General features: G+C 33.4%; 1 protein-coding gene and 1 long non-coding RNA gene across 11 annotated transcripts in view; one reads left to right on the top strand and one right to left on the bottom strand.

Moving 5' to 3' along the window:
- The window catches only part of hpse2 (heparanase 2), a 205,074-nt gene extending 191,620 nt beyond the window's left edge, over nucleotides 1–13,454 (top strand). For all 10 annotated transcript variants that reach the window (XR_015506289.1, XM_087279709.1, XM_087279712.1 and 7 more), the window contains one exon: nucleotides 13,037–13,454. Coding sequence is in view for 9 of the 10 variants with exons in the window: in XM_087279709.1 (XP_087135835.1) it covers nucleotides 13,037–13,199 (163 nt within the window). In the remaining variant the exon portion in view is untranslated. The remainder of the gene's footprint in view (nucleotides 1–13,036) is intronic.
- LOC147841170 (uncharacterized) overlaps nucleotides 1–14,275 on the bottom strand; it is a 95,913-nt gene that overhangs the window by 56,252 nt on the left and 25,386 nt on the right. The window contains exon 2 of the long non-coding RNA XR_015506359.1: nucleotides 11,932–12,033. This is a non-coding gene — a long non-coding RNA (uncharacterized LOC147841170). The remainder of the gene's footprint in view (nucleotides 1–11,931; nucleotides 12,034–14,275) is intronic.

A 14,275-nucleotide genomic window follows, 5' to 3' on the forward strand; every position in this document is an offset into this window, starting at 1 on the left:
ATTACTTCTTTACTCTTCAGTGTCAGGTAATATTTCTGAAATTATTATAAAATGATAATCTGCTGCTGCTAAGTTATTATGAATGCTCAGTCATTAATAAGGACTCTTAATAATATCTTATTCATATGTTGAATGACAGAAAGTAAATGTATATTCCCATTAAAAGGACTATTGCTTTATATTGAAATGTATTTCACACACTCAAAAATATAATTTTGTTACTTATTCAAACTACTTAATTAAAATGAGCTGAAACAACACAATTCTTGAGATTTCATTGGGACAACTTATTTTTTTTATTTTCAATCGACATAAATTTGTTAAAATTGTTAAGTTGACTTAATTGATTTGTGTTGGGACAACATGAGTGAATTGTGTGGAACCCTGCATTCTTTACAATGCAATGTACAGTTCTTGAAGTTGTTTTTTGTCTTATAATCCAGCCCTGGTGAGCTGAAGAGTCTTTTTCAAAAAAGATCATTTAAATTAAAAAATCATTTTAAATGTATTTTTTAAAGTACTAGTTTTATTAGGAATCTCTAATCATTTATGCTTTTTTTTTTTATACATCTGATTTATTCGACATATTTTTTACTTTGTTATTTTTACATTACTTGCTTTTCTATAATTTTATATATATATATATATATATATATAATCAGAAACCATCATTTTTTATTTAACCCAATATAAAAAAGTACTTCACAGACTAAGTAGTTTCATCTTTTTCAGTGTGGCAATGTTTTTACCTTTGATAGATTAAAAAAAAATGCTTTATTATTATTATTATTATTATTATTATTATTATTATTATTATTATTATTATTATTATTTAATTGATGCTCTTGAATATTACCAATGACATTATCCAGGAGAGGAGTTTTCTTTTGCAGGCAGTATTAAGAATACATCTGGTGTGAACATTGTGGAAGACTTTTCTTTATTTTTTTTATAAAAAATAATAAAACAATAAAAACTTTGTATTTAATTTTTTATATTATATTATATTATATTATATTATATTTTATTTTATTATATTATATTATATTATTTTATATATTATTTTATTAAAATATAATGTAATCAATGCTGAGCAAAGATGAATTGTAATTTACTGTATTGCATCAAAAAGAAAAGTTTGTTTTGTATTTATTTATTTATATTTATATACACACCTGCATGTAAGTATTCTGAATTAAATATCTATGCAAAAGAAAAAAGTTTTGTATATTTTTGTTTTGTGTTTGTTACATATACACAATAAATATATATAATACACACACATGCCAAAACAAACGTTTATTTTAAAATGTGATTAATTTGGATTCATCTTTGCTCAGCACTTTTATATTATATTATATTATATTATATTATATTATATTATATTATATTATATTATATTATATTATATTATATTATATTATATTATATTATATTATATTATATTGTATTGTATTATATTACCACTACTCATAGCAGATCTCTGACCTAAGCTTGTTATTTAAGCTTGTTTAAGAATGTGCTTTCCGCTTCTGTTCTCAGTTTATTATAATAATCAACGCGGAGAGCTGTTGCTTTACCAAACATATTAACCCAGACAGAACAGAGATAAATCTCCTGCTTTATAACTCTATACACACAGCTGAGCACACTGTTTTCAGACCAAATATTCAACTCTTCCACAAATGGAGATCCCGTTTTGCCAACACTAACCTAATCACGGAAAACGCAAAAAAAGAGACCCAGGTCAGAAAAACAGAGTCGGTTCAAACCCTCAGACTCTTAAATGGGATATGAAGGTTATCCTCAAACTGAAACAAACATGTAAGCATCCTTAGCAAACATGTTTACGTACAGGGAAAGGGAAAGATTATTAGGTCTGTCCTGTCCTGTGTGATGGAAATTTTTGATATTGATGATCAATTATTGATAGTTTATTCTAAACTGTACATTATTTCTGTTCAGTGACCTGACTTTTGTCTAAGCACTTCTGATATCAAATGATCAACTATAAGTCAGGTTATTATTTGTTGTTCCTAAAACTTGGTTTGGCGAAAAGACTTTCATCATGGAGTTTTCTCTATTTCGATTTAGATTTTTCAAAGACTTTAAATTACATTTTGCGCTGAAATCTAGTATCTTGGAAAATGACTATTAAAATATAATGTACTGTCATCATGGCAAAGACTAAATAAATTAGTAATTGTATTTTTTAAATATGTTGAAATAAAAGAGTTTGGGAAATAATTGAGATTTTTTTTTTAAATAATAATAATTTTGACCTCAACTTTATACTGTAGGTCTTATAATAATAATAATCATAATAATTCATTACATTTATATAGCGCTTTTCTGGGCTCTCAAAGCGCTTTACACATTGGGAGGGAATCTCCTCATCTACCACCAGTGTGCAGCATCCACCTGGATAAAGCGACGGCAGTCATTTTGCGCCAGACCGCACACCACACACCAGCTGATTGGTGGAGAGGAGATAGAGTGATGAAGCCAATTATGATATGGGGATGGTTAGGAGACCATGATGGGCCAAGGCCAATAGGCAAATTTAGCCAGGATGTCAGGGTGAAACCCCTACTCTTTTTCGAAGGACATCCTGGGATTTTTAACGACCACAGAAAGTCAGGACCTCGGTTTAATGTCTCATCTGAAAGGTGGCGCTCACTGAGCAGTATAGAGTCCCCATCACTATACTGGGGCATTAGGACCCAAATAGACCGCAGGTTGGGCACCCCCTGCTGGCCTCACTAACACCACTTCTGGCAGCAACCTAGCTTTCCCATGTGGTCTCCTATCCAGGTACTGACCGGGGGCAGCCCTGCTTAGTTTCAGTGGGCGAAAATGTGAGAGTTGCAGAGAGCTCGCTGCTGTCTGTGTCTATATTATTCTCATACATATTTAAAATATGATGTTTATTGCTTTTGATAGCTTAATTCTAGTATCTCATTCAACCACCAAAACATTAGTTATGAATAAAAAGCAACACAAATACAATTGACTTGTTTCCTAAATTTCACAGATTGTTTATATCTTTCTCTGCTTCGGCTGTTAAGAAATGCAGATTTTTCCACTCAAAAGCTGATCAAAATGCCAGAGAGTGTCTCTGTTTTGAGTTTTCGGGTAGAAATAATTTAAGGCCGAAAGGCAAAACATTAAAGCATCCATTAAACACGGACAATCCAATTGAATTACTGTGTTAACAATCATTGCTTTTTGTTTGTAATGTTCTGCTTTGTTAATATATTTTAATATCAATTAATCCAGTCATTCATAATCTGAAATGACGTTTTCAACATGATTCTGGTTGTGGTCCCAGCCGGGTCAGTTTGCATTTCTGTGTGGAGTTTGCATGTTCTCCCCACTTCTCCGGGTGCTCTGGTTTCCGCCACAGTCCAAAGACATGCGCTATAGGTGAATTGAATAAACTGAATTGTCTGTAGTATATGTGTGTGAATGAGTGTGTATGGGTGTTTCCCAGTGATGGGTTGCAGCTGGAAGGCCATCCACTGCGTAAAAAATATGCTGGATAAGTTGGCGGTTCATTCCCCTCTGGCGTCCTCTGGTGAATAAAGAGACTAAACCAAAAAGAAAATGTTGGCATTTTTGTGTGGAGTTTGCATGTTCTCCCTGTGTTTGTGTGGGTTTTCTCCGGGTGCTCCGGTTTCTCTCACAGTCCAAAGACGTACATTGAATAAACTAAATTGGTCATAGTGTATGAGTGTGTGTGTGAGAGTGTATGGATGTTTCCCTGTTTTGGGTTGCAGCTGGAACATTATCTACTGCGTAAAACATATGCTGGATAATTTGGCAGTTCATTCCACTGTGGCAACCCCTGAATAAAGAGGCTAATGAGGAAAATAAATGAACGAATGAAAGAATATCAATGTCTTTCTATTATTTTCCTTTCTACTGATGTTTGTGGCAACCTTGATGCACTTTATTTTTTCAAAATTCTTTGATGAACAGAAAGCATTAATATTATTAACCTTATTCTTCAGTGTGGAAATGCACTCGTTTTTGCGATTGTTTAACTTCCAATTCAGTTGCCTATGGGAGAAATGACTAGGAATAATAAACGGCAAAAACGGTCAAACTTGCTCTACAAACAAGTGTGTTCATGACAATACAGACAAAGCAGAATGATATAATACTAAAATAATAGTTTGTAACATCAAGCAGCATAACCAGCCCTTTTTAACATCTAAAAGTGAATGACACTGGAAGTCTCAAGCCAGAAAGATTTAAACGGTTGCGCCCGCTCGTTTTTATTGTCCCTTTTGATCAATTTAATATGCTCTTGATGAATAAGTGTTTTTTTTTATTAGTAATAAGTAATATAATATGTGTTATTAAATAAAAATTCTTTTTTTGAGGGGTTTATTGAAATAAATTACACTTTTATTCTAAAATAAAAAAATAAGAAGCAAACAAACACAGCTACATTCTCATTGCATATGTATATATATATATATATATAATTTTTTATTATTTTTATTATTATGATTATATATATATATATATATATATATATATATATATATATATATATATATATATATATATATATATATATATATAATCATAATAATAAAAATACATTTAAAGAAATTAATAAAAATAAAAGGGATTGCCCTCATAATTACTTTACAGGGGATACATTTGTACATCAAGTTACAAGTAACCTCTAAATATACATATCTAAATATGTCATGATACTTTTCCACCTCTTCAGAAAAATATCAGTCTTCATTTGAAGACATGCAGTCATTTTTTCCATTATATAAACCTGTTTAAGTCTCTGAATCAACTGAGACCTTTAGACCTTACCTTTAACCTTTAGAGAACTTTTTGCAACCAGTAATAATATCCTTAGGACAAATCTTGTTTCTTCTTTAACCATTTCTTTCGACAGTGCTCACAGTAAGCACTGTCTAATATTTTATCTATTTCTTTTTGAACATTTTTCCAAAATTCTTGAATATTAGGACAGTCCCAAAAATGTGGGGATGATCTCCAATTATAAAAGCAGTTATATATATATATATATATATATATATATATATATATATATATATATATATATATATATATATATATATATATATATATATATATATATATATATATATATATATATGTATATATATATATATATATATATATATATATTTATTTTTTTTTTTTAAACATTTTAAGGTCAAATGATTAGCCCCCTTAAGCATTTTTTTTTCAATTACCTACAGAACAAACCACTGTTATACAATGACGGGCTTAATTACTCTAACTTGCCTAATAAAAGTTGCGCCTTTAAATTGCTCTTTAGCTGAATACTAGTGTCTTGAAAAATATCTAGTCAAATATTATGTACTGTCAAAATTCATTCATTCATTTTCTTTTAGGCTTAGTCCCTTTATTAATCTGAGGTCGCCACAGCAGAATGAACCGCCAGCTTATCCAGCATATGTTTTACGCAGTGGATGCCCAAACAGCTGCCGACCATCACTGGAAAATACTGTCAACATGACAAATATAAAATAGATCAGTTATTAGATATCAGCTATTAAAACTATTATGTTTAGAAATGTGTTGTGGAGGGAAAAATACAGGAGGGCTAATAATTCAACAGTTCTCATCTTAAAAATAGAATAATTTGAATGTCTCGTTCGACCTACAAGACATTAGTCATAAATGAGTAATCTAACGAATGTGATTCACTGAGCTATCCTTGCTAGTCACAAACACTTTTTGTTTCTCACAGACTGTTTATATCTTTCACTGCTTCGGCTGTTAAGAAATGCATCATATTTTCCCTCAAAAGCTGACAAAAGCACCAGAGAGCATCTCTGTTTTGAGTTTTCCGCTAGAAATCATTTGAAGCCCAGAGCAAAACATCAAAACGTCCATTAAACGCAGACAATCCAATTGAATTAGCGTAATGGCATTGTGTCGGTTTACTGAAGCTCAATTCAAACTGAGCATCCAGTGAAACGCAGTTGGCTTCGAGGCAGATGTTGGCAAAGGTTTTGTCAGCAGCTTTCAGCTTGAATTTCAACCAGTTTTTCCTCTGCTCTGGGTTTTTCCTTGTTTTCTTTTTTGACGGATCCAGAAAGGTCCAGCTCTGCCTGAGCTTAGCCTCTATTATTGGGAGATAAAGGCTGATACTTTGAAAACACGATGGTGGTGTTGATCAGTGAAACACAAGCTCTTTAAGTAAATCCCTCCGTCTGGCAAGTGGAGGAAAAGTGTGAATAAAGGATAGAAAGAAGCAGCTCAGGGTGATTATCAGTTATATCATAGTGAGATATCGATCATAGGCCGGCATATAAACATAATTGCATGATCAGGTGTGTTTTGACAGACCCATTCCCATGGCTGATAGTCATAAACCATCATCTAGCCATGCTTGATAATCATTTTGGAAATGTGAAGACTTTTTATTTTTAATTCAAAGGTAAAACATTTTTTTTTTTTTTTAATATGTTCACATTTTATGCTGTATATAAATATACACTCACCGGCCACTTTATTAGGTACACCTACCAGGTTGAACCCCCTTTTCCCCTTAGAACTGCCTTAATCCATCGTGGGATAGATTCAACAAGGTACTGGAAATATTCCTCAGACAATTTGCTTCATATTGACATGATAACATCATGCAGTTGCTGCAGATTTGTTGGCTGCACATCCATGATGTGAATCTCCCGTTCCACCACATCCCAAAGGTGCTCTATTGGATTGAGAACTGGTGACTGTGGAGGCCATTTGAGTACAGTGAACTCATTGTCATGTTCAAGAAACCAGTCTGAGATGATCCGCACGTTATGAAATGGCACGATGTCCTGCTGGAAGTAGACATCAGAAAATAGGTACACTGTGGTCATAAAGGGATGGACATGGTCAGCAACAATACTCAGGTAGGCTGTGGCGTTGACATGATGCTCAATTGGTACTAATAGGCCCAAAGTGTGCCAAGAAAACATCCCCCACACCATTACACCACCACCACCAGCCGGAACCATTGATATGAGGCAGAATGTATTCATGCTTTAATGTTGCTGATGCCAAATTCTGACTCTACCATCCAAATGTCACAGCAAAAATCGAGACTCATCAGACCAGGCAACATTTTTCCATCTTCTATTGTCCAATTTTGTTGAGCCTGTGCGAATTGTAGCCTGAGTTTCCTGTTCTTAGTGGCAACCATGCCACATTCTAAGTCACTTAAATCACCTTTCTCGGTTTGAACTGCAGCAGATCGTCTCGACCATGTCTACATGCCTAAATGCATTGAGTTACTGCCATGTGATTGGCTGATTAGAAATTTGTGTCAACGAGTAGTTGGACAGTTGGTGTACCTAATAAAGTGGCCGATGAGTGTGTGTGTGTGTGTGTGTGTGTGTGTGTGTGTGTGTGTGTGTGTGTGTGTGTGTGTGTGTGTGTGTGTGTGTGTGTGTGTGTGTGTGTGTGTGTATACACATACATGTATATATATATATATATATATATATATATATATATATAGCACCTTACAGTATTTTAATTTGATTAATTATAAATAATCTAAATTATTAAAATGATAAATTATATATTTATTATTTATATATCATTGTTAACATTGTTAATATTATTATTAGCTAAATAGGACATAAAAGCTCTATGACAATTATGATAATTTTGAACTACAAAAATATTTATTTTAAATATTAATAATAATAAAAACGATTAAACTACTATAAACTATTATTATATTACTTCATATATGTGCATTTTCACCAAGTTAAATTTTTGAAATATTATTATTAATAATTATAATAATAAAAATAATAATTATTATTATCTAACCAGGCTAATAAATTAAAAGCACATTGATTATACTGAATTACAAAAATATTAATTTATATAATAATAACAATAATAAAAATACTAGTAATATAAAAAGTTATATTACTATAAACTATTATTAACTATATAATTACTTGTGTATTATTATGATCATTATTGTTAATATTACTATTTTTTAAATAAGACACATAAAAAGCACTAAAATACTGAACTACGTATATATTTAAATGTATTAAATAATAATCATATAAACTATTATATTATGAACTATTATATCACTTCATATAAAATATATATTTATATAATAGTTTATAAACCATTTCTAAACCTTTTTGATTTTATTCATAAATCTCTATTTATTTCTCATTACAAGCCTGAAAATGTGTGTTACATTATAAGTGACTGAAACATACAGTGCTTGTATGCCTGCTCATGTCTAAAAGTGTTTCACTTCAGATTTCTTCTATGATCACAACCAGTTTTTGTGGTTTAATAGTTGCACTAATGATTTCTGAGACACTTTTTAAAATGAATTAGAGTGTACATTGTTTAAAATACTTTTCAAAGCTTCCAGTGGAAGCTTGGCAGATATAAATATCAATCTCTGCAGATATAAAGGCTGTGCAGTCAGAAACAGCGAAACGTGTGGAGTGTTTGTGTCTCAAGGAACAGCCACAGGTCCATATGGGCTGAATCAGTGAGTTCAGAGCAGATTCGGTGAGTAACATATACAGGCAGACTATAAAGTTACTCATGACACATTCCAGTGCTTAAAACCCCCGTAACACATATGCAGCGAAATTAACTGCTCATTTTGCAGGGTCACACTTAAACACTCTCAGACAGAGACGCTTTTTTTCAAGGATAACATCCACCCACAGTGTTTGGCGGATCTGTCTTTGTTTTGCATCATATTTCTGTCATTCAAAATGAAAACGAATAGAGAAAGGGGATTTTAGAGAGTTGGCTAGACATTTATTATTGAATATATATAATGCAGTTAACATTATTTATACCGATCTATTATTCTATATTAGATTTTTGTCTGAGCAAATCATTTAATAACATAATAAAAGACAACACAATCTTTCAATTAGTCATCTCTTTTTTTAAAAAAGTCTTACAAAATAGTTTTATAATTATTAGAAAATTATTATTCCTCAGAAAAGAAATTATTAGAAAGCTTTCTCAGTACAGGATTGCAGTTGGAAGGGCATCCACTGTGTAAAACATATACTGGATGAGTTGGCGGTTCGTTCCACTGTGGCGACCCCTAAAAATAAAAGGGACTAAGCCAAATGAAAATGAATGAATTACCAGAAAGCGTTTCTAGTTTTCAGCCAAACACTTCCAAGATTTTCAGTCAAGCCCGGAATTATCCATGTTCCTAGCGAATTGTGCCTAAAGTTACTTTTATTCAACCAGCAATTTTTATTTTATTTAGTTTTTTAGACCAGAAATGACATTGAAAATGAAAATGTAATTTTGTCACTCTTAAGTAGTTTCAAACCTTTATAGGTTTCCTTTTTATTCTGCTGAACATAGAAGCAGATATTTTGACTCGTCCAAAGTCTGTGTCTACCAGTTTCCAACATAAAGTATCATCTATTCTAATGTGTTGAACAGAAAAAGAAAAAAAAATGGATGAACGGTCCCTTTAAAACCTCAAAGTTGTTTGACATGGATCTAAATGTTTGAGCTTTGCCCGTGCGTCTGTGTGAGAATTTTTTTTGTTTTCAACATTCTACAAAATATCTTCTTTTTTCTGTTCAACAGAAAAAACTTTCATTTTTTATGTGAATTGTCCCTTTAAAGCGTCAACGTTTTTTAACATGGATCTTAATTTTGAGTCTGTGAAACTTTGCATGTGTGTGTGATTTTTTTTTTCCCCCTCAACATTTTTCAAAATATCTTTTTTGTGTTCAACAGAAAAACAAAACAACTGAATTAAAATTTTTGGGTGAACTGTCCCTTTTAGAGCCTCAAATTAATTTAACATAGATCTGAATTTGGAGTCTGAAAAGCTTTGTGCATGTGTCTGTATGTGGGTTTTTTTTTTGTTTGTTTGTTTGTTTCCAACATTCTTCAAAATATCTTTTTTATTTTGAGTGAACTGTACTTTTTAATGCCTCAAAGTCGTTTAACATGAATCTGAATTTTGAGTCTGAAAAGCTTTGCATGTGTGTGTGATTTTTCGGTTTACAACATTCTTCAAAATATCTTCTTTCTCTGTGTTCAATCGAGAGAAAAAAAATCACGGGGAACTTTTCCTTTAAAGCTTCAAAGGCCTTTACATGGATCTGATTTTTGAGTCTGAGAAGCTTTTCATGTCTGTGAGTCCAACCACCCCCCAACATTCTTCAAAATATCTTATTTTTTGTTCATTCAGTCATTCGTTCATTCATTCAGTGTCTTGTCAGCTTAGTCCTTTTAAGCCTATTAATCAGAGGTTGCCACAGCGGAATGAACCGCCAACTTATCCAGTATATGTTTTACACAGCGGATGCCCTTCCAGCTGCAACCCAACACTGGGAAACACCCATACACCACGGCCAATTTAGCTTATTCAGTTCACCTGCACTGCATATCTTTGAACTGTGGGGGAAACCGGAGCACCCGGAGAAAACACACGCCAGCATGGGGAGAACATGCAAACTCCACACAGAAATGCCAACTGACCTATAGCCGGGGCTCAAACAAGCGACCTTCTTGCTGTGAGGCGATCTTGCTACCCACTGCGCCTCCAGTTTTGGGTGAACTGTCCCTTTAAAGTTGTTTAACATGGATCTGAAGTTTGAGTCTGAGGAACTTTGCGTGTGCGTGTGTGTGATTTTTCTTTTTCTCTACATTCTTCGAAATATAATTTTTTTGTGTTGAATTTAAACTTTTGGGTGATCTGTCCCATTTAAAGTCCTTTAACACAGATCTGCATTTTAAGTCTGAGAAGCTTTGCGAATCAGAGCTACTGTGTGCGATTATGGTTCATGTTTGTGATCTTCGAAGCCCTGAAGGGTTTACGTTTTCAGCTCTTTTCATTTCACAAACACATACCTACATCTGTAGCCAGAGGTCATCAGAGGTCCTTCCAGAACTATCCGGAGACTTTAATTCAATCTGCATTCTGTTCGAAGGAGATGCGGATCTCGGTCTGCCGAAGCCCTGAGCCAAACGCCAAACGCTCGCTGTGCTCTTACATACTTGAGTCTGTTTGAACTCCTGATCTGAAATCCTCCCCGAGGGCTGAAGCTGATTGTGAAGATCAACAGTCCTCCTGAGCGTCCCGTCACACTGTGCATCAGAAGCTTTTTCGGGCCCAAAAGCAAACTCAGATCCTGATGACTTCAGCCTGGGTCATCAGAAGATGATGGAATGGACCATCCAGATGTCTGCAGGAAAAGCAGAAATCGACAGACAGGAATTGAACGCCTGCTGTCTTGTTACTGAAGCTAAAGGGTCTCCTGGGTTTTTCTCTGGAGCAACAGTTAATGTTGAAAAACACTTAAACAGCAGACTTAAAGGAACAGTTTACCTAAAAATGAAAATGACCCCATAATTTTCTCACCCTCAAGCCATGCTCTTGCATACGACTTTTTTCTGTCAGACGAACACAGTCAGAGTAGTTTGAAGTGCAAGTTCACTAAAAAGCTTACCCATATGCCATCAATGGGCTAATATGTGTCTTATGAAAAGGATGGATGTGTTTTTGTAACAGAAAATTCTCATTTTTGAATGATAAACTCAAATCAGTGACCTCTGGCGGTGGCCGAATGAATTTAAGAGTAGTTCTGTGTAATGTTATACAATAATGCCAAGCCAAGTAGTTCCTTGTGGTTTCTGTGAGACATAAATATCTATTGCCGGAGCTTAAATGCCTCATGGTTGCACTAAACTTGCATTCGCCCTCCACTGATGTTCTGACTTCATAATTCGGAATTCTGACTTTACAACTCAGAATTGCAACTATATCATTTTAATTTCTGACTTTATTACTCGAAATTCTGACTTGATAACTATAAAAAAACAGTATTTCATGAGCATGAAATCTGCATTTTTAAATGATTTCTGAAGTGTCACTGAAGTCTGTAATAAAGATGATGAAATCCAATTAAATATTACTAAATATTACTACTTTTTAAAAATATTATGTTTCTTACTCATTTATTTTATAAAAAAAATCTAAATTAAAATACACAAGCAAATATAATTGATTAAAATCAGCTGCATATAAATTACCATACTGTGATAGAAAAAAAACTGTATGTCTTGAGCATCAAAAATCTGAAGTTTCGAGAGATTTGTGAAATATCACGTCACTGAAGTCTGAAATAAAATATTACTAAATAATACTACTGCCATATAAAAATATTATTCTTTTTACTCAATTTTATTACATTTTATAAATTTTTATTTTTATTTTATAAATATTTTTGATAATCTTTATCACTTAAGTCTTGAATAAAGATGCTGAAAACAGTTTAAATTTTACAAAATTGTACTACTTCCATATTAAAAATATTTTATAAACTATACAGACATATTGATTAAAACATTTAAATAAGCTGTACATATCAAACCATACTGTATAAAAAAACACTATGCTGCCTTTGTATTAATAATAATGATTAAAATCTGAGAATTGCGAGATTAAAGGTAAAATAAAATGGCTAAATGCTTTATGGGTCTTCTTTTAGAAGAACTTATACTGGGATGTTTGTTTTCCTTAAGGTTAATAATGCAGCTGCAGCGCCCTCTAGTGCACGATCAGAGAGTCACATTTTACATATTAAACTTATTCATTTCTAAAAGTTTTTTTTGTTGTTGTTGTTGTCTATAATTACAGCAGCACTGTTTTTTTTTGTAATTATAATGAATTATTTATGCAGCTAAAAGCCCACTTTTCAAACATCCGTGGAGCAGTTATCTTCATTAACAATCATCTCTAGTTCTTACATCGATATATTGAGCTTGTAGTCCTCCGAACTACACCCAAAAAATGATTTTTGCAGCTTATTCAAACTACTTATTTAAAATGAGTTAACTTAATTGTTTTATGTTCAATTCACTTAAATTTGTATACTTAACTTAATTGATTTGTGCCGGGACAACATGAGGTAATTGTGTGAAACCCAGTATTATTTTCAGTGTATAGCATCTGAACATGCGTGTGTTTCCTCTGTAGGTCTGTGCAGCTGAACGGAGAGCCCTTGCGCATGGTGGATAATGAGACGTTCCCTGAGCTGAAGCCTAGGACGCTGCGGGCTGGCAGAACGATAGCCATGCCTCCTGTATCTATTGGTTTTTACGTCATCAAGAATATTAACGCTTACGCCTGCCGCAGATAACACACACTGACCGACCTCAGACCATCTTCTGTTCAATGCACCAGCCCCTCGTGGCACTCTCCTGTTTTAGAAGAAAGACCCCTTCGTTCAAGAAAGGGTTGCACTGAATGCTTCCAACAACATTTCTCCTCTTTTGAATCCACAGGAACAGCTGGACTTGTGGAAAGTGAATGTATTTCGGTTGCTCTGTTGTGATTTGTTTTTGTTGCTTTTAATTGCAGAAGCTTATAATGAAGTCTGGTGGTTCTTCAATCATAGCAGTGTCACTGAGAGCTTTATGGTATGATGTTGAGGATCATCTTAAGCTACCAACATGAGGTAATCAGTTAGCACATCCCGGCTGAATCTGACTCGATTTTCAGTTTTGCTTTTTGGTACATAATTAAAAATAAGGCCGGTTTTCACAGAATTGCCATAGAACCGATCTTGGTTCCCCAAAGAATCTTTCAGCCAGCAGGTCTTGCTGTATAAACATTTATATATTAGAGTGAAGAATGTTATAATGAACTAAAAAACCTTTTTGACTTTAATATTTCATGCATGTCAATGGCTCCTAATGGAACTATTGATTCTAATTAAGAAGCTTTACTCTAACTGTGCATTCACATCGAAAGCGGCGAGATCGTCAGTCGCTGGAAGTCATTCATTTTCAATGGGAGCCAGCGGCTATAGGTGGCATGGTGCGTCTTTGCCGGTGTGAGCGTCGAGAAGAGTTGAAATCAAGTCAACTTTATGCTTATGAGTAGGCCCACACGGAATCTGCGCGCGCAGAATTCCGCAGATTTTTTGCAGATTTTTTTGCAGATTTTCCACAGAATTCTGCAGATTTCTGCAGATTTTTAGCCTATCATTAATTCTGTTTATTTACTGGAGCAAATGTGTAAATCTGAATTTATTCAGTTTTTATTCAGTAATTTATTTCTTTTTATTTAATATATTAAGGTCTAAGTTATGATACTTCGCTGGATATTCCCTAAATAATTCCGCAGAAATCCGCAGATTTTTACCAAAATTCTCAGCAGAAATAGCAAAAAACGTCCGCAGATTCCGTCTGGCCCAACTTATGAGCTATGACG

This window comes from Danio rerio, chromosome 13 (assembly GCF_052040795.2).
Source record: "Danio rerio strain M-AB ecotype USA chromosome 13, GRCz13ab, whole genome shotgun sequence".
In the NCBI taxonomy this organism is placed as follows: domain Eukaryota; kingdom Metazoa; phylum Chordata; class Actinopteri; order Cypriniformes; family Danionidae; genus Danio; species Danio rerio.